This window comes from Hyperoodon ampullatus, assembly GCF_949752795.1.
Source record: "Hyperoodon ampullatus genome assembly, chromosome: 4".
Classification (NCBI taxonomy): domain Eukaryota; kingdom Metazoa; phylum Chordata; class Mammalia; order Artiodactyla; family Ziphiidae; genus Hyperoodon; species Hyperoodon ampullatus.
This window is the reverse complement of record NC_136917.1, coordinates 115,093,968-115,119,979: the sequence shown is the minus strand read 5'-3', so window position 1 is coordinate 115,119,979 and position 26,012 is coordinate 115,093,968. Positions and strand designations below refer to the sequence as shown.

The 26,012-nt window shown below is 40.5% G+C and overlaps 2 protein-coding genes across 2 annotated transcripts in view; one reads left to right on the top strand and one right to left on the bottom strand.

Annotated features, from left to right (window-relative positions):
- Positions 1–12,717, top strand: part of AGGF1 (angiogenic factor with G-patch and FHA domains 1) — a gene marked incomplete at both ends in the record, with an annotated part of 52,679 nt that extends 39,962 nt beyond the window's left edge. Inside the window, 6 exons of the mRNA XM_079702705.1 lie at positions 2,548–2,649; positions 4,100–4,265; positions 5,394–5,476; positions 8,627–8,754; positions 10,794–10,893; positions 12,517–12,717. Coding sequence (XP_079558831.1) covers positions 2,548–2,649; positions 4,100–4,265; positions 5,394–5,476; positions 8,627–8,754; positions 10,794–10,893; positions 12,517–12,717 — 780 coding nt within the window. The remainder of the gene's footprint in view (positions 1–2,547; positions 2,650–4,099; positions 4,266–5,393; positions 5,477–8,626; positions 8,755–10,793; positions 10,894–12,516) is intronic.
- An 11,891-nt stretch (positions 12,718–24,608) lies between these two features.
- Positions 24,609–25,670, bottom strand: ZBED3 (zinc finger BED-type containing 3; the record flags this gene model as incomplete). The annotated part of the gene is made up of 1 exon (XM_079703281.1): positions 24,609–25,670. The coding sequence occupies one exon, from the start codon at positions 25,668–25,670 to the stop codon at positions 25,029–25,031; it is 642 nt and encodes a 213-aa protein (XP_079559407.1). The 3' UTR covers positions 24,609–25,028.
- Between the last annotated feature and the right edge of the window lie 342 nt (positions 25,671–26,012).

The following is a 26,012-nucleotide window of genomic DNA, read 5'->3' as shown; positions in this document are numbered from 1 at the left end:
AATAACACCACAACAGAAAAAAGAAAAAAAAGGGGGGAGGGCAGGGAACAAGCCAAAAGGAGAGAACAATAACAAAGTATAAAGAATAGAATAAAATTAGAAAAATAAAATGTTTATCAGAAAAAATAAAAATATAAAAGAACAACAATGAATCAACAAGGTAAAACAGAACCCCAGTCTAAAAGGGGAAAAAAGAAAAAAATGCACCTTGGCGATGGGGACAGAGTTTAGGCTGGGGTGCAACAGCTAGGGGCGGGATTTAGGGTGGGGCGAGACCTAGGCAGGTGGGGGGTGACATTTGAGCATGGGGCGGGGCCTTGGTGGCCATGTTCAGGCATTGGGCGAGGCCTCTGCTTAGGACCTGCATGGAAGGGGAGAGGCAGTATGTCGAAGGAAGGGCCTCTGGAGTGTGGAGTTTTGGAGTTTGGAGGTAGGGCCCTGAGTGAGAGTGTGTGGGTGGGGTTTAGGCCAAGTGTTGGAGGGTGTCTCTGAGTGCAGAGCTGGGGCCCTGGGTGGGGGGGTGGGGACGGGGCTTGGGTTCTGCAAGGCAGGAGGGAGGCTCTGAGGGCAGAGGATTAGGCCTGGCAGCCCAACAGGCTCCCCGGTGCCTAAGTGGACAGGGAAAGGACTGGCCCCGTTCCCTTCCATTCTTTTGGGCCCCTCCCCCAATGTCTCCCCCAGGGTCTCCCCCGCCACTGGACCCCTAACCGTGGGTGGGTCCCACTGGGTGTAGGAACTCCTCCCCTCCCTAGCCACCCCTCAGGGGTGCTGCCCCTTAGGTCCGGCCTTTACTTTTGCTCCCCCTTCCCTCTCTTCCACTTCCTCAGGACCTGTGTGGCTGGAGGGGGCCTCGGTGGGCAGAGGATCAGGCCTGGGATCTGAACAGGTTCCTGGGGGCCCAAGTGGGCAGGGGAAACCTGGCCTCGCTCCCTTTTGATCCTCTGCTCTCCCAGTGGTTCTCCAATTTCCCCCTTTGGGCGTGGGATCCCTTCCCCTCCCCCAGCCGCCCCTTGGGGCGCCAATCCCGTCCCACCTCCACTTCTCCTCCCCCTTCACTCCCCCCACACCCCACATCCTACCCAGTTGCTGGGGGTTCCTCCGGTCCCCTTAGGTGTCAGTTGTCCCCCACCGGTGCCTGCTAGGTGCCCTAGTTGTGTGGAGACGTGAATTCCCTGTCCTCCTAGTACGCTATCTTGACTCCACCCCTGTAACTAGCTTTTTTACTTATTTAGCATGTCTTCAAGATTCTTCCATGTTGTAGCATATATCAGTACTTCATTTCTTTTTATTGCCAAATAATATTCCATTGTTCAGATACAGTGTTTTTTATCTGTTCATCAGCTGTTGGACATTTGAATTGTTTCCACTTTTTGGTTATTAAGAATAATGCTGCTGTGAACATTTCATGTACAGGTTCTTGTTTGGAGGTATGTTTTCATTTCTCTTGATGCCTGCCTCAGAGTAGAATTGTTGAATCGTATGGTAACTCTCTGTTTAACATTTTGAGGAACTGTCAGACCCCCCACAAAGCAGCTGCACCATTTTACATTCCCACCAGCAATGTATTGTTTATGAAATTTAAAGTTAAATATTTCTGCAGCTCTATATCCAGTTAAATAGGCATGTATTGAGTACATGCCCAGTATATGTGAGGTACTGTATTATGTACTAACTGGTAAGAAAATTGTAAACTAAATGTAAGCAATAGGGACATTCCTGGTGGTCGGTCCAGTGGTCGAGAATCCACCTTCCAATGCTGGGGATGTGGGTTCGATCCCTGGTCGGGGAACTAAGACCCCACATGCTGCGGGGCAACTAAGCCTGAGCACCTCAACGAGAGAGCCCACTTGCTGCAAACTGCGGAGCCCACAGTGCTCTGGAGCCCGCGCGCCACAACTAGAGAGAAGCCCAAGCCCACACGCCACAACGAAAGATCCACGTGCCTCAAGGAAGATCCTGCATGCTGCAGCTAAGACCTGACACAGCCAAATAAATAAACAAATAAATGAATAAATAAATTAATTAAATAAAAATAAATGTAAGCGATAATTGTAAGCAGTACAGTGACATTCACATATACGGAAACTTTGTATAATTTAATTGTTATATAAACAAAGTGCTGTGGAACAGAAGGGAGTGATTAGTTCCTAGTATTGAAAATTTGGAAAAAACTGAGAAGTCGACCTTGAATGTTTCAAATCACCTTTCGTATTAAGAATTTTTAATAACATGAACAAATATATTAGGTGAAAAAATTATTTCAAATTACATATAATCTCAACTATATTATAAAAGTAGAAAAGGTAGGACACATACTAAATTATTAATGGTAATGATAGGTGGAATTATAGGTGAGTTTTTCTCCTGTAGCCTTCTCATTTCTACTAGAAGCATTATTATACTTTTGTATTCTGAAAAAAATGTATTAAAAATAATAAAAATTAAATTATTAAGAGACTAAAGTTCATTGCATCTTATCATAGAGAAATTATCTATGGTTTAAAAAAGGTATAATACTTTATAATTACCTGGTTTCTTTTTTTTAAGTTTCATGCAGAAATTTATTTTGATCACGACTTACAAAGTTATGTCCTTGTGGATCAAGGCAGTCAAAATGGTACAATTGTTAATGGAAAACAGATTCTTCAAGTGAGTATATACTTATTAATTAAATAGTTGCACATTATTTTAAAAAACTGAAATGAAACTTTTTATCCCTCAGGGCCATAGTTATTATATATATCATTTAGTTCAGATTGGTATTCACCCAAATGTGTTAACATGGAAGGGAATTCTTAGAAAGGGCTAAAAAATGTATACAGTAAGTGGATACTTAACTGTTGAGTTTTGACTTCTAATTATGTACCTGTGCCTTATTTTTAGAAATAAATACATTTTAAAGCTATTCAGAGTAAATGTTCTTATAGCAACCTTAGGGGCCATTCTTTGTGTGTGTGTGTGTGTGTGTGTGTGTGTGTGTGTGTTTAAACTTTTAAAGGAAATGTTGTTAAACTGTAAACTCCTTGAAGGCAGGGGCTATGTCTATTCAGTTAACTCTTCTATCCCAACATGTAACAAAGTGCTTTAGCACATAATAAGGTAATATATGGAAGGGAGGGAGGGAGGTCTTAGTCTATAAGAATCAAAAATGAGGGGCTTCCCTGGTGGCGCAGTGGTTGAGAGTCTGCCTGCCGATGCAGGGGACACGGGTTCATGCCCCGGTCTGGGAAGATCCCACATGCCGCGGAGCGGCTGGGCCCGTGAGCCATGGCCGCTGAGCCTGCGTGTCCAGAGCCTGTGCTCCACAACGGGAGAGGCCACAACAGTGAGAGGCCCGTGTACCACCAAAAAAAAAATCAAAAATGAGATAAAACTGATATCAAGAGAGGACGGAAGAAGGGAAATTCAATGCACCTGTCTCCTTAACACTTCATCTTTTTGACTGTGATGATTATTCATTTTGGTAATAGGCTGAAGTTTGAGTTGGGTATTTCTGTGATAGGATTGGGCATGGAGATGGGGAGATCAGTGGATTTTGATAATATAAAAATTAGAGGGCTTCCGTGGTGGCACAGTGGTTAAGAATCTGCCTGCCAATGCAGGACACATGGCTTTGAGCCCTGGTCCCGGAAGATCCCACATGCTGCGGAGCAACTGAACCCGCGAGCCACAACTACTGAGCCCATGTGCCACAACTAGTGAAGCTCACATGCTTAGAGCCTGTGCTCTGCAGTAAGAGAAGCCACTGCAATGAGAAGCCCGCGCACCACAACAAAGAGTAGCCCCTGCTCGCCGCAACTAGAGAAAGCCCACGCCTGGCAACAAAGACCCAATGCAGCCAAAAATAAATAATAATAAATAAAATAAATATTAAAAAAAAATTAGAAGTTGCTCAGTTCAGCTGTCATCTTCTCGACTAGTAGAATATTATGCATCACCTTTAAGTTTTGTGGAAATGTGTGTGCATACGTCTATCTCATTGAGAACAATCTCAAAAATTTTTTTTATAATCAGACATTACTTACAGTAGACATAAAATAAATAAAGTAACCACATGTAACTCTCTTGGGTTTGGTTTTGTAATTTTTTTCTCCTTTAGCCCAAAACTAAATGTGACCCTTACGTACTTGAGCATGGAGATGAAGTGAAAATTGGAGAGACTGTGTTGTCCTTTCACATTCACCCTGGCAGTGATACCTGTGATGGCTGTGAACCAGGGCAGGTTAGAGCTCACCTTCGTCTTGATAAGAAAGATGAACCTTTTGGTATGTGAAACATACTGTTTATGGGCATGGTAGCTTTTTAATTCACTGCGTGTTCTAAAAAAGTATCAGTTAGTTACCAGCTTCATATATAATTGATACAATACTCTATTGAGATACATTTATATTTAAGTGAATATTATCAAATGAGACTAAGAAATGACATGTATTTGAAATTTGAGACCTAGACTAGTAGATTATGATTGTAGTTGGTTTTTCTGTGTAATAATTTAGTTGTACTATTACAACATTAGGTTACTTTATGACTAGGAATGATAATCATTAGCTGTTTTTGCTAATCCAGTCTATAGGCTTTTGAAGCAGCACTGCAGTGGTAGCTAAATGTACTTCAAAGGAGTAATTGTGACATAAATAGAGATTGGTTTCCCTTTAACATCTGTTTACTGATATAAAAAGTCATCCACAGTTAAACTGATGTGAAATAGTAACATAGAAAATAATAGGCCAAGGTATTAAGATTTATTGATTGATATATTTGCTTTCCTACTTACAGTTTGTTTGATATATTAATCTGTGTATATACCATTACTTTCTATAATAAATAATATTGTAAAATGTTGCTATCTTGTTTAAAACCCACTCATCTAAGGCTTTAAAAATTGAAAGATACTTTTAACTAGTAAGAAGTAATTTTTTTCACATCGTTTGTTTCCTTTAAATACCAACTATACATGTTCATTATGTATTTTTTGTTTTCTCATACTACATTATGAAAATGAGTATGGCACATTACATAGTAATGTGAATCTTGGGTTCTGTTATTTTTCTTTTGCACAAGCTTATGTTCCTTTGGAAAACTCACAATATTTCTGCATTTGGATTTCTATTACAGTAACCATATTGAAAAACTAAGATGTTCAGTGTTTCTTTCAGTATCTAAAACATTCCTGTAGTCTTTGAGTTTTGGTTTACTTTCCAAGTAGATTTAATTACCAAAATGCTGAAAGGACATCATCACAACCTAAGATACTTTTATATTAATTTATTTGAACTTTTTATTAATCTGCAGATGGGATACTAGTACTATTAGTTTTTCATTATTAAATAAACAGTATTATATCAGATTTAGTGTTGTTTTTTTTTTAAACCAAACTCAATTTTTCCTTTTAGTTGGTCCAGCTCTAAGTAAGGAGGAAAAAGAGTTGGAAAGGAGAAAAGAATTAAAGAAAATACGAGTAAAATATGGTTTGCAGGTAAGGGAGTTAAATATTGTTACATGTGTTAAACTGTGCATCTGGTTTTGTATAAAACTGCCTATAGATAAGCATAGTCCATTTTTATATATAAAAAGAGAGCTATTTAGAATGATTCTGAGATTTATGTAATTCCTGTTAGTTGTTTACTGTTTACCTCACCAACTGTTGAGGTTGGAGTAGGAAAGTGATGATAATACCCTATATTGGAATAGCCATTTCTGGTTTTTAAAAAACTTGCATTAAAATGATACCCTTGAAAAACACAGTTGGAGGACTAATACTGCCTGATTTCAAGACTTATTATAAACTACAGCAATAAAGACAGTATAGTACTAGCAAAAAGATAAATATGTTGATGGAACAGAATAATGAGTCCAGAAATAGACCCATATAGATAGATAGATACATAGATAAATGTGTGTGTGTGTGTGTGTGTGTGTGTGTGTGTGTGTGTGTGTATGATTTTCAACAAAGGCATGAAGGCAATGTGGTGGAAAGAAGATGGTCTTTTTTCAGCAGTCAGTGCTGGAACAATTAGATAGCCATATACAACAACAACCACCTTGATCCCCACCTCATAACATATAAAAATGAACTCAAAATGGACTATACATATAAATTTAAAACTTAAAACTATTAATAAACTTCTAGAAGCAAACCTTAAAAAAAAAAGTCAAAGATTTTTTAAGGTATCTAACACTAAAAGCACTATCCACAAAAGCACAAATTGTCCTTTCTCCAAAACTTCTGTTCTTCCAAAGAAACGATTAAGAGAATGAAAAGATAAGCCACAGACTGGGAAAAATATTCGCAAATCATATATCTGATAAAAATCATGTATCTTATACCTAGAGTATATAAAGAACTCTGAAAACTCAATAAGGGAAAACAACTTAATTTAAAAATAAGCAAAAGATTTGAATAGACACTTCACCAAAGCAGGTGGCAGATACACACATGAAAAGATGTTCAGTATTATTAGTCATTGGGGAATTACAATTTAAAACCAATTAAGAAGACTGACCATACTAAGTGTTGGTGGGCATGTGGAGGAACAGGAACTCTCATACACTGCTGGTGAAAATATAAATGGTGTGATTGCTTTGGAGAAGAGTTTAGTACTTTTTCAAAAAGTTAAATGTACACCTACTGTATTATTCACCATTCTACTTCAAAGTATTTCATTTCTATCCAAGAGAAATGAAAGCATATGTTCGTACAAAAACTAGTGAGCAAATGGTCACAGCAGCTTTGTTTTCTAAAAGCCAAAAACTGGAAAAAACTCATCTGTCCATCATTAATGGATAAACAAACTATGTTAAATCTATATGGTCAAACACTCTAGCAATAAAAAAGCATAAGCTATTGATACAGATTACAGCATGGATGAATCTCAAAATGATTGTGCTGAGTGAAAGAGCCAGACGAAGAGTACAGTTGACCGTTGAAAAACCTAGGGATTAAGTGTGCTGACTCTCACCTTGGTTGAAAAATCTGCATATAGCTGGTATTCAGCCCTCTATGTCCACAGTTCCTGTATACCTGGGATTCTGCATCCACAGATTGAACCAATTGCAGATCGTGTAGTACTGTAGTATTCACCACTGAAAAAAAATCTATGTATAAGTGGATCCACGAAGTTCAAACCCATGTTGTTCAAAGATCAACTCGACATACTATATACTTCGATTCTATAAAATTCTAGGAAAGCAAACCTAATGTATCATGGCAGAAAGATCAGTGGTTGCCTGGCTACAGGAGAAGATGCACAGGGAGAGGGGCTGGAGGGATAGATTACAAAGAAGGACGAGGATACTTTTGTGGGAGATGAATATGTTTATTATCTTAGTTGCGATGGTTTCATAAGTGTATACGAATCTCAAAAGTAACTGTACACTTTATGTGTAATTTATTATATGTTAATTATACCTCAGTAAGGCAGTTTAAAAAAATTACCATTTAATCCTATAAGTAGACCAGAAAACTAATTAATATTGCCATTTTACATTAGAGAAACTAGAGCTGGTCACCTACCTACTAAATGACAGAGCTAGATATAGGATCTAGGTCTTAAGTGTATTTGTCCAGTGTTTTTTACACTTTATGAACAAGTCAGAAAAGATGCTGCCAAAATAACATTTTTATGCAGAATTGTGTTTTTTGTTACTATTGTACTAAGGGAGAGAAATCATACTAGAAAAAAATGTTAAGGTTAATTTGGGAGGAAAATAGAGGATATATAAGGAGAGAATAAAATGTTTTTTCAAAAATTTTAGCTTAATTTCTACATCATTTTCTGGGGGGAATACCTATTAGGGTTGGTGGTTTGTATTTTTCTGTTTTGAAAGCAAAATTAAGTAAAAACTTCTGTGGTACTTTCCTTGCGTTGCTCTAGCAGTCCATAGCATCTTTTTGGATGAATGTTATACTTCTTATGTAAAGATTAGCAAATAGTAACAAAGGGGAAGAGGAGCCTTTGAAACCCCAAGCTGAATTGCCTGTCTCTTCTGTGCCACTGCCATATCTTGTATATACCTTAATTGTTGAACCAGTCATACTGTAACATGCTGAAGACTGTGTGTGTCTGCACTTCAGGATTATAAATTTCTTTGCATTCTGTCACCTAGCATAGGGCATAACTTACTCTTTACTTAGAAAAGATTTGTTGAGTGAGTGATTAATCATATAATGAAGCTGTATTGAAGCAAAAAGCTATTATTATTGCCAGGGTAAAAGTATTTTTTTCCTTTTATCTATTTTTTAAAGACTTTCTACATTTTTCCCTTCTAAGGAACAGTATCAAAATATTTTAGGTCCTTTGGAACTTTCAGCTCCTTAGAGAAAAGGAGAAGTAGATTTTTTTCCCCAGCCCCAGGGGGTCTCCATATTTTTTTGAATACTGGTAGTTCATATGAGGATATGAGTACACAGCATTGATTCAAAATGTACTATATTTTCACTATATTAAAGGGGATAGAATAGAAATATTCAATAATGTAATTGTCTTAATTTGTATCATAATTTATATCATGGCTTATTTAACGGAGACCACATTGAACCATATTTGCTAAGCAAGGCAAATATACAGACATTATATTTTTATTTATCTGTTTTGTTTTCCTCAATGAATATTTCATGTTTATGAAGAATACAGACTACGAAGATGAAAAGGCTTTGAAGAATCCAAAATATAAAGATAGAGCTGGAAAACGTAGGGAGCAGATTGGAAGTGAAGGAACTTTCCAAAGAGATGATGCTCCTGCATCTGTTCATTCGTAAGTATTAAATTTTAATTGCTTGAAACAATCTTTGTACCATAATCACATTCATAGGGTAATGTGATTTATGGGGCTATATAATCTGATAGGTAACCTTTAAAGGAATAATATAGAACAAGATGGAAACTACATCTGTTTACATTTTCTTCTAATATTGGTATTGCGTTATTCCCTAGAAAATTACTGATCATATATGTAAGTATACATACAGATTTATCACATACAAACTTAAACACACATATATATGCATAGCTAACATTGTAGCCACACAATTGAGTGACCATACTTTTATATATTAGATACTTAGGAGGCTGGGCTAGTAAGAAATTGGTATGGACTGATACTTTTAATAGTTATTTCAGAACTCAACTGCTTCTGTTCTTGACCCTGAAATACTATTTTTCTTACTGTTTTTTTCTGCGGGGGGGCTGCGTCGGGTCTTAGTTGTGGCACGCGGGCTTAGTTGCCCCGTAGCATGTGGGATCTTAGTTCCCTGATGAGGGATGGAACCCGCATCCCCTGCATTGGAAGGTGGATTCTTAACCACTGGACCACCAGGGGAGTCCCTTCCTTATTTTTTTATTTTTTTATTTTTTTGCGGTACACGGGCCTCTCACTGTTGTGGCCTCTCCTGTCGCGGAGCACAGGCTCCGGACGCGCAGGCTCAGCGGCCATGGCTCACGGGCCCAGCCGCTCCGCGGCATGTGGGATCTTCCCAGACCAGGGCACGAACCCGTGTCCCCTGCATCGGCAGGCAGACTCTCAACCACTGCGCCACCAGGGAAGCCCCCTTACTTATTTTTGATTCAGTTCGTTTCTCTTGATAAAGTAGCATTGATAAACATGAAAAATGTAATTTTGAAGCCTACAAAATGATTATATTTCTGCATTTAATCATATATTAGCTACATTTTGTTTCTCAGAATATAAATTCTAGGTTTAGTTAACATTTAAATTTTTCATGTAGAACTAACAATTAGTTACTAAATTTTGACTTATTATCATTTTATTGATTCTAAGATATACTACTTGGATAGAATTTTACAGTTACATGTGACAGCAGTTTTTTCTTAATGTTACATAGACTAACAGTGCATCTTAGAATTTATGGAGTCACATTTTATGAAATATAGCATTTTAAGTTAGATATGCTAAGCAACATGACAAATATATTTTAAGGTTTAATATTTTTGAAATAATTGATTTAGAATATGAAGATTGCATTACAGTTAAATTAGAAGACAGAAATGAAAAATGAAGTCCATTGGTCTGACATTGCTTGGGTTATTGTTATTGAAGAGCTGATTTACATATTTTGTAGAACTGAAAAAACAGTGTGATAGAACATAAAATACCCTTAAATTAGCAGACCATAAAATCATAAAACAAAATGCAAATAGTTAACGAGAGGTTTAGTTTTGTTTTAACTTTTTTTGTTGATGTTAAATTCACAAATGTAAGTATCAATATCAGTGATACATCATAAGATTAACACATTGCAGAATACACCTCTTGGTCAAGAAATAGAAAATTATCAGTAACTCCAGAAACCTACCCTCCTAGTGTCCCCTCTTAATCACTATTCCTCTCTCCTCCCCAAAGGTAACTATTCTACTGACTTCACCAGCATCAGATTAATTTCACTTATTTTTTAACTTTAACTAAATGGAATAATTTAGTATTTATTTTGTGTCTATATTCTTTTTGTCCAGCATTACTTTGTTATGTTAGGTACATTTTATTTTCATTGCCATATAATATTCTCTCGTATGAATATGCCACAGTTTATCTACTTTACCACTGATGGACATCTGGATTGTTTCTAATTTGTGTTTATTGTTAGATTTGGCTGCAAAACATTCCCTTTTCCATTAAGTAGCATATGTAGGAGTAGGATTTGTGTATCTTCAACTTTATTAGGTAATGCCAAATAGTTTCTAAAGTAGTCGTACCAGTTATTTTTAATTCATGAATTTATTATAAATGTGACTTAAATGGTCTTTAGAAATCAACTCTCATCTTACTTTTCTCTAAAGTGAAATTACTGATAGCAATAAAGGTCGGAAGATGTTGGAAAAGATGGGTTGGAAAAAAGGAGAGGGCCTAGGGAAGGACGGTGGAGGAATGAAAACTCCGGTAAGACTCAAGATTTCTTTCATTCTTTATTCTTGTAATGGATATATTTACTGTACTTACTATATGCCAGGTGTTGCCTTAAGTGCTAGGAGTATTGTAGCAAGCAAAAAGAGACATAATTACTACCTTTGTGGCAATCACAGTTACCAAATATATGTGTTTATGATTTGTTTTGTTTTGTTTTTAAAGTTCTTAGGAAGGCCCTTAGAGTTTTTTTCTTCATCAGACTAGGATAGTGAATATTATTTCCTGAGCCAGAAGTTCTTCTCTGTCTATTAGTTATTTTTAATGACTTCTTTACTGTGCCTTATCCTAACATGCAAGAGCAATCACAGTGTTACTTTACGAAAAGGCAGACTCTGTACTAGCTGGAGAATCTGTTTTAGGTTCAAGATTCAGAGCATGTAACAAGCAATAGCGAGAATCATGTCTGGAAAACAATACAGTGGTTTAATTCTATAGTCCCATGGTTCATCAGAGGTTCAGATTCTCTTTCACAAAAACCTTACAAAGTAGTAATATGATCAAAGAACTTTCTTGATAATTACTTGGTACCTAAAGAAATAATGGGTGCATTAGTGAGAGTTTAATGTAAATTTTCTCATTTCATTGAGGTACAGTGGGATGAACATGGGTTTAGTAGTCAGGTTAGAATATGTGTTCTATCACTAGCTGTGCGACTTAGGGCAAGTTTGGATTTCAGTTTTCATATGTAAAAATGAGGATAATGAGAACTCTTTCAGGGATGTCTGAACGTAAAGCCCCTAGGATGGTGCCTGACATATATTAGGCACTCAGTAACTGGTGGCTTATAATGGTTCTCAAAATAATGCAAAGTCCTCCCCTCCTTTTATGAAAATAAACAAGTTCTCTTTTTATGACTCTTAATTTTTTTTAATTTTTTAAATATATTTATTTATTTTTGGCTGCATTGGGTCTTCGTTGCTGCGCACAAGCTTTCTCTAGTTGTGGCGAGTGGCGGCTACTCTTTGTTGCGGTCCACGGGCTTCTCGTTGCAGTGGCTTCTCTTGTTGCGGAGCACGGGCTCTAGGCACGCGGGCTTCAGTAGTTGTGGCACGTGGGCTCAGTAGTTGTGGCTCGTGGGCTCTAGAGCGCAGGCTCAGTAGTTGTGGTGCACGGGCTTAGTTGCCCCACGGCATGTGGGATCTTCCCGGACCAGGGCTCGAACCCGTGTCTCCTGCATTGGCAGGTGGATTCTTAACCACTGCACCACCAGGGAAGTCCCATGACTCTTAATGTTTAACTTACCTGTTCACTTACTTAAGTGAGGCTTGGACTGTAGGTTTAAATACATCCATTGCTTTTACTTCTCGTTAGAGTAGATGACAGATTGATTCTGCAGCATCTCAGTGAAATTTGGTGATTGCTATTTAAGGAGCATTCTGTTTTCTATAGCGTCAACTGTACTTATTGACAAGCAAGACAGTGTAGAATCATGTATAATCATGTATTTATTCCTGTGTGTATTTGATGCATTTGACAGTTTTTTCTTATGCATCAATCTTTTCTAATTCAAAGAATTATAAAGTACCAAATTGGATACAGCAGATTTCAGTGTGTTTAGATACTACAGTAAGTTCTCTTCTTAACTTTTGGTAACAGATCCAGCTTCAACTTCGGCGAACACATGCAGGCTTGGGGACAGGCAAGCCATCTTCAATTGAAGATGTTCACCTTCTCCAAAACAAGAGCAAAAAGAACTGGGAGAAAGCTCGAGAGAGGTTTGCTGAAAACTTCCCCGAAACTAAATCTCAAAAAGATGCACCAGGGACTGTGCCTTGGGTCAAAGGGACTGTAGAGTGAAGGTCAGTCATAGAACACAAAAGCTTTTTTATAGAATTTGGAAACTCTTGTTTAATTGCAGAAATTTTCTCTCCAAAAGAGTCAGTGGCGTGAGGGAACTGTGTCACAATTTACCCCCTCTTGATTCAGAAATGTGTAATAAAGTGTGGTTTGCAGTTTTTAAAAAACATTTTTAAAAACTAGTGACTGAATCAAGTTATGCTGTGAGTGGGCTAAAGTTCACAGGGCACAGATGAGCTTATCAAGCTTTGTTACTTTATTTTGTCATTTGCAAGGCCCATATAAGCAACTAGCCATATAAGCAAAATTCATGTAACCACTAAGTTAAATGTACATTTGTCCTTGTCTCTTTATATTCATTATTGTACGATGCATAACAAAAGAAACATCGAAAGTTTATAAAAACAATTCTGACTATATACATCCTTGTTTATGCCCTTTAGGACCTAGGTAGAAAATGTTGAGAAAACATGGGTAGTGGTGTATAAATGTTATTATATTTGAAATAACCCAAGTAATATTATTGAAGAACTAATGAACAGCTGACATGTTGTAGAAAATCAGTCTCATTGTTTTCTTCTGTGAAGAATCTGTTGATTTGTACTATATATTAAGCGTTTACCTTTGGTTTGTTTCATAGCTGAAATATTTAGATATGAACAATTGAGTACAGTATTGAAATATTCAGTGTGCTGGCATTTGTAGTTTTGATAAATCCCATTGCTGGCAATGGAGTTGTGCCAGAAAAATCTGATTTCTACTGCAAAAGGGTTACCTAGCCAAGGCCTCAAACTCAAGATACTTATTGAAAACGTCTTCAGATGCAATAAAAAACATTATAACATCAAAAAGAATGATTCATTGAACCAATAATTTAAACATACTGGTCTGCTTTGAACTCATGACCAGCCAGAATTTTCCTCTGTAAATTGACAGCACAATAATGAAAGGATAACCTCAGATTTTCGGAGACTGCAGTGCAGCTTTCTGAGTGCAGGTGTCACCGCTCTGCCTGTTAATACTGTTCTTTTCCTTTCTGTTCAACTTTTCTCTCAGCTTTTTGCTGGGAAATCAATGCTGGAACTGATCTTTTCTCATAATGAATATAAACTATATAGCTCCTTCATCTACTATAAAGAAATGTCTTCAAGATATAGAAATAGGAAAGGAAAATTCTGGAAAAAAGTATGCAGTAGGGAAGATAATTCAGAAAGAAAGCTACCTGTTGGAGTTTCTAGTCTTAGTGTACAGGGTACTTAGGATGAAAGGGGGGTGTGGAAAGAAAAATAAATGTATTACTAAAGATGAGACATATGACCAAACAATTGTCAAGTTATTAAAGGCCTAAAGATGGGAAAAACAGAGGTTCTATAACTCTAAAAATCTAGGTTAAGTATTTTTCTGTATCCTTTTTGGCCACCTACATACCCTAACACATACACATATATGTACATTAGACTTGGAGGCACTAGGAGTGTCCTGCATTATTTTCTCTAAAGTAGAAAAATTACCCATCTAAATGTGGTTCTGGTGCCGGTGCCCTACATATAGGTAACAATATAGGACCCTCAGAGTAAACTTGCTTCTGGTAGATCTCACTCATTGGGTTAGTATACAACTGCCTATGTAATATTTCCCATTTTTATTATTAGATTGTGGAAAACTTTTTCATTGTTTTCTTTTGTTAAGAAAATGGAAACTTGAAAATGGTGATAAAAATTGAAATATATGTGATATTTGCTTTATTAAAACCCTTTGCAGATCTAAAGTCTCAGGGCTATACTATATACTGGTTAAACCACTGAATAATGTCTGGTTCTATTTCTACCTGTGAAATGAGAATATGTAACTCACATGTTTGTCTTGAATAGAAAATGGGAAAATGTATGTAAAAGCACTTTGTAAACTGTAAAAGTAGTACAAATGTGAGCTTCTGTTTGTTTAGAAGCATAAATGTGGATTATGTACAATTTGAATTACACATAAAGTTGTTTTGCGTCTAATATTTAAAACTATAGTTTATTCTTGCAGTATAAATGTATTAACTTAATAGCCTTTAAGTGTTTAAGTGGAGCTACAAGTTGCTGAATTTTGAGAAATCTAACATGTTTTGCCAGAACATGAGAAGCTGGCAAAATTGAGAACAGAAGAAACCATCACCATTACAGTAAAATAACAGAAATTGTTTTCTAGAATTAAATAGCCAGGAAGCACTTTTTCTCAGAAAGGGGGAGATGTTTTTCTGTTTTTAAAAGTTTTTGCTTCTGATGTTTCACTTACTCTGGTTGTGAACTTATGAAAAGTTATGGTTCACCCAATTCAAACACCTTCCAACTTTTCGTGTAAAAGATTATTTCTTAATTTGGCACATTTTCAAAGGGCAGGCAAAAGAAATAGAAATTTCCAACAAGGAGAGATCGTATACAAAGGCCTTCTTTAACGAGTTACAGGACAGAGGGATGTGCTTGGCAGGGAGCCAGAAAGGCGTTTCTAGACGTAGCATCTAAAGGTGTTCTCAGGAACAGCTGAAAGTATTTCCCCATTGTGGTGTTCTAAGTGTGCTTCTTATTTTTGTAGGGCATCACTTATATCTCTGCCTTGAATCTTTGATCTAAAACATTTCATTTTACTTTTTCAGGCTTTAAAGTGGAAATACATTTGGATTCTTTAAAATGAGTCAGTGTTTACGTGTGTGTCTGTGTATCAGGGCCCAGGCTTTCTCTTTGCCTTTCTGCTTTACTCTTCTTAGTGCTGGCTTATGGCATTGTAGTTGCAAAATGGCTTTTGGAACTCCAGTCATCATAGTCATGTCCAAAACAGAAGAAAGAGGAAAGAGCAGTCAGTATTCCTGTTAGTTCTCTTTTATCAGGAAAGCAAAAGCTTACTCAGAAACTCTCACAACAGACTTCTACTTAGGGTTGTTAGCCAGAGCCTGATAACATTACTGCCCATAGCTGCAAGGGAAGTTGAAAAGGTAGGCCAACAGGATGGTCTCACTTGCCTTAAGCCAATCATGAACTATCACCTAGGGCAGAACATGTTGCTTGTTGGAACAAAATCAGGTTCAGTGAGCAAGGCAGAGGGGGACAATGGCTACTGAATGGGCAGGTAACTGTCTGCCAGATAACCCAGCTATCCATTAGTGGTGACTTGGGGTGTTGGTTAAATTGTGATGCAGGCCTACTATGTAATACTTTGTAGCCGTTCAGATGAGTAAGATAGAACTGTCTATACCATGATAGAGAATATTCTTATTACATTGCTGATTTTAAAAAGCGTATTGGGGCTTCCCTGGTGGTGCAGTGGTTAAGAATCTACCTGCCAATGCAGGGGTCATGGGTTCAAGCCCTGGTCTGGGAAGATCCCACGTGCCGTGGAGCAACTAAGCCGGTGTGCCACAACTACTGAGCCTGCGTGCCACATCTACTGAAGCCCGCGTGCCTAGAGCCCGTGCTCCACAACAAGAGAAGCCACTGCAGTGAGAAGCCCGCGCACCGCAACGAAGAGTAGCCCCCGCTCGCTGCAACTAGAGAAAGCCCGCCTGCAGCAACGAAGACCCAACGCAGCCAAAAATAAATAAATAAATTTATTAAAAAGAAAAAAAAATACCAAGGGTGTGGTTGGGAGTAGACTCCTGGAGCAGAGATGGTGGTTATTAGTAGAAGTCAGGGAGGAGGACAGATGAGGCGAGTAAGTGGATGGGTCATCTTCATTCCCTGAGGTGATGATACGTGGACAAGACTGCATCAGGAGCTGGGTTTCTTAATGAATATTGGAGAATGAACAGGAGACCGGTAGATGATAGACGGTGAGAAAGGGTAGAAGGTATCATGGGTGACCCTTTGAGGTCATCCTCCAAGAAGGGGTGGATTTTGCATGACTTTGGAAATGAAGCCATTGGAGAAAATGATAGGGAGGTCTCGCAGGTCACCCTGGCCCTCAGTACCCTGTGGGAGCAGGGCAGCTACAGGGAGAACTCGAACAACTAGATTTCAGATACTGTTACATAAGAAGAAAAGTTCAGCAGCAATGCATTCCTTCAGCAGGCGTTCTTAATATAGGCCAGGCACTATTCTCGGCACTTGGGATACAGCAGTAAACAAATCGGGCAAGACTTGCTGCAGTCTTGGAGCTTACATTTATGTTTAGATACTATTTGGTAGATTGCAAAGGCCAAGTAGTCACATGAAGGTCTTGATAGTTTCAAAAAAAGTATTAATCCAAAATGGTTTCTGTTCACTTCAGAGTTTTTTCAAAAGCCGAAGTTCTTGGGGTGGAGGGGAAGGGGCAATTTGTTGTTGTTTTTAAGGCTTTCAGATCTGTCTCTACATCAGACCTTTTTAGGGAAATCTTAAAAACTCTGTCTTCAAAATATTTTAGTCATGTTTTTAAGGGTTTTGGATTTGTAGACAACTGTAGAACCTTACTGAAGCTGCAGCCCTTCATTTGATTATGTATCTCCTCTAATTACCTGAAATAATAGTAACTCTGCCTGCTCAGACACTGGGGTTTTGTGGTTCTGAGTCTGAACAATAGAACACTGAAGTACCAAGAAAAAAAAGCAACATTTATCAGGTTGCTAGAAATTGGAGTTGATGGAAAACATTTAAATCAAAAAGTCCCTGGAGGATGAAGAGCAGACACACTTGGGGAAGCTAATGTGATGGAGGCAAACAATGTTCTGTGCCTGCTGAGTAAGAATGACTTTCAGAAATTTTTCCAGCAGAAAGCTAGCTTGCCTCATCTCTGTTAAAATGCCCAGAAATTCCCTCATCTACATTTCATTGCCCAGAAAGCAAGACAGGGAAAAGTTGGTGGACTATTATTAAATATATTTAAACACGTGGTAGTGTGTTACTTAGCTTCCAATTACTAACAGACTTCTGCCGGCTCATTCATCTGATCATTACTCACCTTGACCAAAGGCCCAGGAGAATATATACTGAAATAATAAAGCTTTCATTAGCATTTATTGCTTTTCCTTAAAGCCTTCATTTTAATACTATGAAATCAGATTTTAGAGAATGTCATAATTAAGATTTTCATAAACATCTAGTACTATTTTAAATATGTAATGACTCCCAGGGCTATCTGAATTCATTCACATCATAAACCCACTCAAATGGGCTTTAATCTCTACTACGACTGTGCTCCCTTTACTTAAACTTAATGTACAACACCTTCAAGGCCAGTTTATGAACCACACGCACACAGAATTATCACTGCTTTATTATAATCACACCTTATTAACAAGAAATGTTAATCTGGTTATATTCACCAAACTGGGCTCTGAGTAACTGGCGGCTCTTTTCAAAAATCAACTTTTCCTGGTAAGATGAATATTTGCCAACTTTAGAGTGTTTTAAAGAATGTGCCAGAAATTCCAAGAGCTACTCTAAAAGAGGAGTTCCAGAAGTGTTTTAAGCATGGAAGCATTTTTGGAATAACTGTGTAGTCTTCAAAGGTGACAACTTTGAAGGCAGAAGTGCTTGAATGGGTAGGTTTTGATATATTTACTTGTAAGATTGGTCAGATTCCTTTGTAGTCAAGTCATATTGAGTTTGACTGGATTAGCTTATTTGGCAAATCAGGTATGAAATTTATGTTTTGATAGAAAAATAGTTCCATCATGAGGGAAAATGACTTGGCAAACCTTTGTGGCTTATGTGCCTCTCCTCTCGGGAATCATTCCAGGGTGCTCTTTCTGAAGTCCTTTGGATTGGTTTTGAGCTCCCATTCAGGTAAGAGGAAAAAAAGAAGTCATGGTTATTGAGTTTAAACTATGTCAGAATTTGCCTAAATAGTAATCTATAACAACTCTGTAAGGTATGTCTTCTTTCTATTTTACTGATGAAGAAACTGGATTTCAGAGAGATTGAGCTGGTTGCCAAGGTGACAGCTAACATAGGTGGTTGGGAGCTTAGATGTTATTTTACTTTTATTTTTTTATGTTTCAACATTTTCACTAATAACATTTGAATGCTCTTTTTTTTTTTTTTTTTGAAAGCTTAGAGTTTAATTCACATCTGACTCTAAAGGCTCGATCAACTCCTCGCACACACACCCCCAGCCTTCCTAGTCAGCCAGATCCTACTCAGTGCCACAAATCTGTAAATGTTCTCAGAACTCTGGAGGCCTCTGATTTCCCCCCAGAGGCATTCTTCATAGTCACCTTCTAGGTATCTTTCTCAGAAAAGTCTATGAGGACTCCCTGCACTGGGCAGAGAGGCTGAGTAAAATATTAATACAAGAGGGAAATATTAGGACCCCCAGTAAAGTTGATTCCTGAGGAATAGGGGGTCCCCATCAGGTACGTGCCTTTCTAAACCCCCACCCCCACCCCCCAGACCTGGGTCAGGCAGTATAATGCTGTGGTGGGTAGATAATGCCTGCCACGTCCCCGCCTTCCCCAAATGTCTATACTCTAATCCCTGGAAACGCAGTATTACCTGGCAGGGGAGAATTAAGGTTGCATATGATATTAGGCTGCTGACCAGCTGAACTTAAGAAGAGGGTCCTTTAAATGTGGACAAGGGAGAAGAGTGATGCCTCGTGAGAAAGACCGGTCCTTGCTGTCCTTGAAGAGGAAGGGGCCACAAGCCAAGGAATGTGGGCAGCCTCTAGAAGCTGGAAAAGGCAAAAAAACGGATTCTCTCCTAGAGCCTCTAGAAAAGAACCCAGCCCTGCCAACACTTCGAGATGCATTTCAAGGCCTCTGACCTGCAGAACTGTAAGATAATAAAATCTGTGTTGTCTTTAGCCACTAAGTTTGTGGTAATTTGTTACAGCAGCAATAGGAAACTAATAAAGGCCAACCTTGCTTCTTCTGGGAAAGCTGCCTTGCTTACCCTCAGCACCAGAGCTCGTGGGTGGAAAGTAGCCAACGTTGACCCAAGTGTCAGCAAACACTCAAGCCATGATGCAGAGGTCCTGGCACTGGTAAAGAGGTGAGCCAGAAGAGAGTTGTGGAGGAGGTGCAACTCTTTGGTCCTAAGTCTGACTGGGAACCACGGATTGAGGTCCAGCCTCCAGTCTGCTACTTATTAAGCTGTGTGGCCTTTAGCAGGCCATTTCACCTTGTTGAAGCATGGAGCCTCACAGTAAAACATGGATGGTTATACCTGTCCTGCCAGCAGGTTGTTGTGAAGACAAAAAGAGTATGGTATGGGAGAGCACGCTCATTACCACTGCACACATTTTCAGTTCTAGGTAGTGAATCCCATAGAGTTAGTACCTCAGTTCTGTAGAAGTGTGATATACTATTATTATTTTTAATAAACACACATATGTGACTTTCAACATTTTCTTCTAAATCTGCAATTAACAAGAAAATCTAAACAGAACAACTGACTCACTCAAAGATTGATTGATGTTTCACTGTATTTTATGTAATCAAAGCATGTTGGAGCTAAAGGGAGCCTTAAGGATCACCTCATCCATTTTCCAGACAAAGGAGCAGAATCAAGTTTTAGAAAGGTAAGAAGATCAAACCTTTAGAAATAGAATTCCCTAATGAGTCCATGGCAGCAAAACAAAACAACAGCTCAGTTTTTATGAATCCCTTCTAAGACATTAAGACATGGACAGCCATTTAAAGTAGAAATTCAGCCCAAACCAAGCCAAGCCCTTCCCTTCTCCAGCCTCCAAGGATGAATACTTAGGTGCATCAAGGGCCCTAGCTCTTTCAGCCTTGGTTGTCATTACCCTGCTTTGCCCACACCCCCTCCTCCCTGACAAATTTCAACCTAAAGAAGTGATTGATCACTTTACATCATGGCAGGAGTTCAGGAGTCAGGTTCAGGGCATTCTGCATCCCAATTCCATCCATCCACCTCACCACTGCATGCATTGCCCTCAAAGGCAGTGCTGGCTGGTGCTATTAGCAAGCCTAGTCACATAAATCAAGGAAGCTCTGCCAATATACGCAAGGCATGTCACCATCACCCACTAGCAGTGACAACTCTAATTGTGAGCAGACTGTGCCACAGCCAGAGAGGCTGATGCAATCCCCGAACCCACCTCTGCACTTTCAGATCCCAGCTCTTAGCTGACAGGATGCCAGCTTAGCCAGTTGGTCCTGATAGCCCTTGTGCTTTGCCAGGTGAGTCAGCAGAAGCCCTCAAGGCCAAAGAGGCAGAATGTCTGATGAGGAGGCTGGAGTCAGGTGAGCCATCATAGCCACTAAGAGTGGACGAGCCACTCAGGCTCATTTTTCTCCTCTGTCAAATGATGGAGTTGGACTGGACAAGGGCTGCATTTCCTTCTAGGCTTCTCTGGAACTGCAGATTATCTCAGTTCTTGTGTTGGAAGTTTTGTTTATCTTAAATAAGGAAGCTGAATGCTGGTAGTAAGGATTTTCCATTTGCAAGAGGTAAGTAACTTTAATTATAAAGGTAATTTATGCTTGATATAAAAAAGTTATTGCAATGCAGAATTGTAAAAAGTGTATAACTCCCACAACCAGTGGTAAGTCATCAGTCAGGCTAATTGCTTTCCCCATCCCCTGAACAGGCTACTGGTGCTCCCATTAGCCATCTATTTTGAAGGAGCGGTTAAGATTCTGAAAGTCAATCTTTGCTTATTCTAGTGGTTCTAACAACTGGTGAAACTGATGAGTGACATTTGTAGAAGTTTTTTTTTTCCTTCCAAAAAGTCCAGATTCAGATCTTATAGCCCAACTTATGAAGCCCACATGAAGAAGTTAAATTTCAATACTTAAAAGAAAGATCATACTATTATTAGAGTAATACAAAAATTGCAAGAGACAAAAGAATAAAATACATTAAAATGTTAATAGCAGTCTAAGGTGACAGGACTTCGGGGGATTTTTTTTCACCTTTTCTTCATGGAGTGGGGCATTGCATTTTTATTAATTGTGTAGTGAAGAAAATAATTTTAAGAAAAGTGTTCCTGATAATGACATACTAGGTGATTGGATTCAAACAAAGCAGCCCAATAACTCACACTTATTAAATCTTTATTGACTAAACAGCTTTTAAAAATTTACTGCTACTTCCTTTTAGGCTATTTTTTTGTTAGGAATTCTACTTAGAGGATTAAAGATAAATGAATAATTATATTAATAATTTGAGAAGACTTGTGAAAATCTTAAAGACAGTGAGTTCAATGCCTCAAATACTTATTGAGCAGCTGTTACAGGCAAGTCACTGTGGCAGTAGAAGGATGAATGAACTCCATCCTTACTCCCAAGGGCTCAGGCAAGGGAGGTAAGACAGGAACCCACAGAGCCACACACTAGATGGCCTTTCTAAGGGTTTTGAGATACAAAATGCTGAGAGTCCAGAGAAGTAAAGAATCATCTCTGAATGATGAGGAATCCAGGAAAGCTTCATGTAGGCAGTCGAATTTGAGCTAGGTCTTAGAAAATGGGCGGGATTTTTCATACTTAGAAATTGAAGGGGCTTTTTTAAATGGAGGAAAGGCAAACTGAGGCACAGAGGTGCCAAGACCAGGGCATGTCAGAAGAACAAGGAGTCCAATTTGGCCAAAGCATACAGCATGCGTAGGGGAAGGGACAGATAAGACTGGCACAGGGGTAGAGGAGACTTGAATGTCAAGCCACAAAACTAGAGCTTGTAGATGATGGGTGATCTTGGGGGTCCTTTGAGCAGGAAATGTGATACAATCAATGTCAGCTTAGGACAGTTCCTTTGGCCAAGTAGGGGACAGTGTGGGAAGACAAGGATGGGAAGATGAATCCCAGATGAATGATAAATGGGGCCTGAGCTGAGCAGGTGGCATCAGAAGGAAGACAGCTGTGATACTTTGTAGAAATAGACTCAATAGATCAGGGGCCTAGGATTCAGTGAGACGGGTGCTCAAATCCTACTCTGCCGCTACATTACTTAGTTCCCCTGAGCCTGTCTCTTCTCTACAAAATGGGTGTAAGAGTAATTATATCGTGGGGTTGCTGCATAGTAGGCAGAGGCAGTTATTCTTGTGAAGCATCTTAGCACAGCTCTGGCATGGTGAGTGCTCAGTACATGTTAATGTCACTGATGGTACTACCTGGAGTTGAAATTAGGAAGGAGACAGGTGTCAGCTCCGGTGACTGAGTAACAAGGCCGACAGTACGGCAGCTGGGAGCATGGCATCTGCAGGTAGAGACTGGATTTGGAACCCGACTCAACTACTTACCAGCTGTAATCTCGTACAAGCCACTTAACCCCTCTCTCAGTTTCCTTAGCTGTAAAATGGGCATAGTATTAATACCTGCCCCCCAAGGAGCTGCTGTGGAAATAAAGTGAGATAATACATGTAAATGTACCTGATACATTTTTAAGAGCCCAGTAGTTACTAGTTATTGGGTCAGGGGTGGAGATGCAGAGTTGAATAGAATTACCCCTACCATCTCCTGTGGCAAGATATGCAAGTAGAGGTGGAGACATGCTGCAGGGGACTGGCCATGAAGGACAGACCCGGAAGAACACTCAAGGCTGGAGGTAGTCAGGAGTCGCTGGCACAGAGGTGATTATTGTACCTCTACAGGTAGATGAACCAAGATTGGGTACATAAATTGGCCTAAGGAAACAGTCAGATAAATCCAGAATACAGGACGTCTATAAGACATACATAAGATGGCCGGGACTTTTAAAAAAGTAAATGTCATGGAAAAAAAATAGTAAGGGGGCTGCTCTAGACTAAAAGAGACTAGAGCTATAATCAAAAGTAATGTATGAATCTTAACTGGGCCCTCTTTTTTAGAAAAGAGAAAAAGACACTCTTGGGACAATTAGGGAATTTCAATTAAGGACTCTATCTTAGAGGCTATTGGGATAAACATGCTGAAATACTTTAGGGATGAAATGCCATTCATGTTTGGGGTGGAGGGAAGAAAAATAAATATGGCAAAAATGTTAACTGTTTAGGTGGAGGGTATATGTGGGTATTCATTGTACTAGCTTTTCAACTTTTTCTGGATGCTTGAACATTTTCAAATTCTCAGAAAAATGAGGAAAAAAGAGACCTGAAGAAAAACTGTTTGGAAATCAGTCTACATCAGGAAAAGGAATTCTCTGGAGGAAAAGCAAGTTCCATCTACCAAAGGAAAAATTTCAAGAAGGGAGAGATTAAGCAAAATGAAGGCTGAAAATAAATCATCATATTCAGCCATTGTGAGACTGTAGTGGCTTCTTAAGAGTCCAGTGTAGCATGAAAAGCTGACCACGAGTGAAGGAGTAAGGAATGGGGAAGAAACCTAAGCAGCAAGGACTGCTCGACAGTCCTTGCTTAGGGGGTGCTCAGTTGGGAGCATCCAGGCTGGGGGAGTCTTTCTTTTCAGTCCAAGGAAGACTGGGGCATTGCTAAAGAGGAAGACTCTGAAGAAAGGGAGGGAATGAGACAGAGGAAAAGAGGTAACGTTGTGGAGGAAGGGCCCAGGAAAGGTGGAAGAGGAATGGATGAAAACATGAGAGGAGGAGGTGGCCTCAGATGGGAGGGTGCCTTCCCCTTGGCCCAGGAGTGAGGACTGTGGAGATACGGGGGCAGAAGTTCCCTTCCTAATAACAAGGAGGGGGTGGGGTCATGTCTTGCTAGTAAGGCGGCAGGTGTGAGGCAGTTAAGTGGGGAAACGGCACAGCTGCCACTGGCTCTGAAACAGGGGAAAAAAGAGGGCGGAGGTAAGATAGGGTGCTTGGTACTGCCGGGCAAGCTGGGGAGGGGAGCAAAAAGAGGGCTTCTCCAGGACTGCCTACCTAAGACACTAGAAATGACAGGGCAATAAGCAGTCTTGGAAACTCTCCCGTTCAGAAATTGGTGCTGGGCAAAGACTACTCATCAAAGATTTACTCATTAGGAAATGAGGAAAACTCTTTTTTGGGTAAAAGTGCTTTATCATTTCCATGCACCCTCTCCCCTGGGTTGCCCTGGCTGGTGTACAGGCACCTGGTGTGATAGTCTTTGGTGTGTAAGGAAGCTCCTGTCCTTTCAAAGTCACCAGGCACAAGATGGCCATGGCTCCAGGTGATCTAGGTTCACAGGGCTGTTGGAGCTCTCATTCCGAAGGCAGTCAGAGGAAAACCACCCCCTGCACGGATGCCACTAAACGTCACCAGCATTGGAGGCCGCTGGGGCTTGCGCTCCCAGGCACCCCGGAGGACCACGGAGTGATTTTTGGTTCTGCCTGGCCTTCGAAGTGCTTCTCAAGACCCCACATTTGGCGATTTCGATTAGGCAGAGCGGCAACGGGCCTGAGATCTCGCTCCCAGGCGAGGCTGAAGACGCCGGTCCGCGGGCCACACTTTTTGAGTAGCGCTGGCCCGGGGTGGGGGGGTGGTGGGAGCGGCTAAAACCTACAGGAAGACCTTCGTGATGACGTAGCCGTCCCTGGGGTCCCCCTCGGGCTCCTCTTTGAGCGGAGCGTGCAGCAGGGCCGAGCCCAAAGCCAAGGCGCCCTCCCGGCGGCTCACTTCCCGCAGCCGCGCCTGCAGCGCCTCCCTCTCGGCCTGCAGCTCCCGGCGCTCCTGGGCCGCCGCGCGCTCCTCCTCCTGTAGCGCCCGCCGCCTGCGCTCCAGGGCGCGCTCGCCCTGCTCCACGGCCGCCTCGCGCCGCGCCAGCTCGCGCTCCCGCAGGCTGCCGCGCACGGCCAGCGCGCCCATCTGCTCCAGCAGGCGCGCCCAGTCGCCCTCGGCGGCCGCGGCAGGGCCGGGGGCGACGGGCGGCGAGCGGCGGGCGGTGCTCTCCGCCAGCTCCCGCCGGTGCGCGCTCCTCAAGTGCTTCCACAGCGCCGCGGTGCCCGCGTGCCAGCCCGGGCCGCGGCCCACCTGCTCCCCGCACAGCCGGCAGGTTGCCCAGGGCCCCGACGCGTGGCCGGGGCGCGCCGGCGCCAGGTGGAAGTACCCCCAGGCCTCGGAGTACGGCGCCCCCAGACGGCCCGCAAGCGCGTCCGGCCCGCCCGTCTCTTCCATGGTCACGGCCGGCTCGTCGCTCCTCATTCTCTAGGCAGCGCCTGCACCGAGGGACACAGGGTAAGACGACCACAAAATTACATGTGCACACGGACACACGCTCCAACACACAACTTCTAGGATGAGAGTTAGCCTGTCAAGAAACCATGCCTCCCTCTCACTACTGATAAAAATCCTGCGGTTAGTTTGGGTAGATGCTTGCGTTTCTTTTTCAGTAGGTATTAACCGTTGATTCCTCGCGGGGGGGGGAAGGTAGAAAATGCCTAGCCCTTCTTTCCTTAACCAGGAATTTTCTTCGAAATTTATTGGATTCCCTGGCTAACAAGTACTAAGACTAAAATTGGGAAGCCAAGCTTCTCATAAAAATAA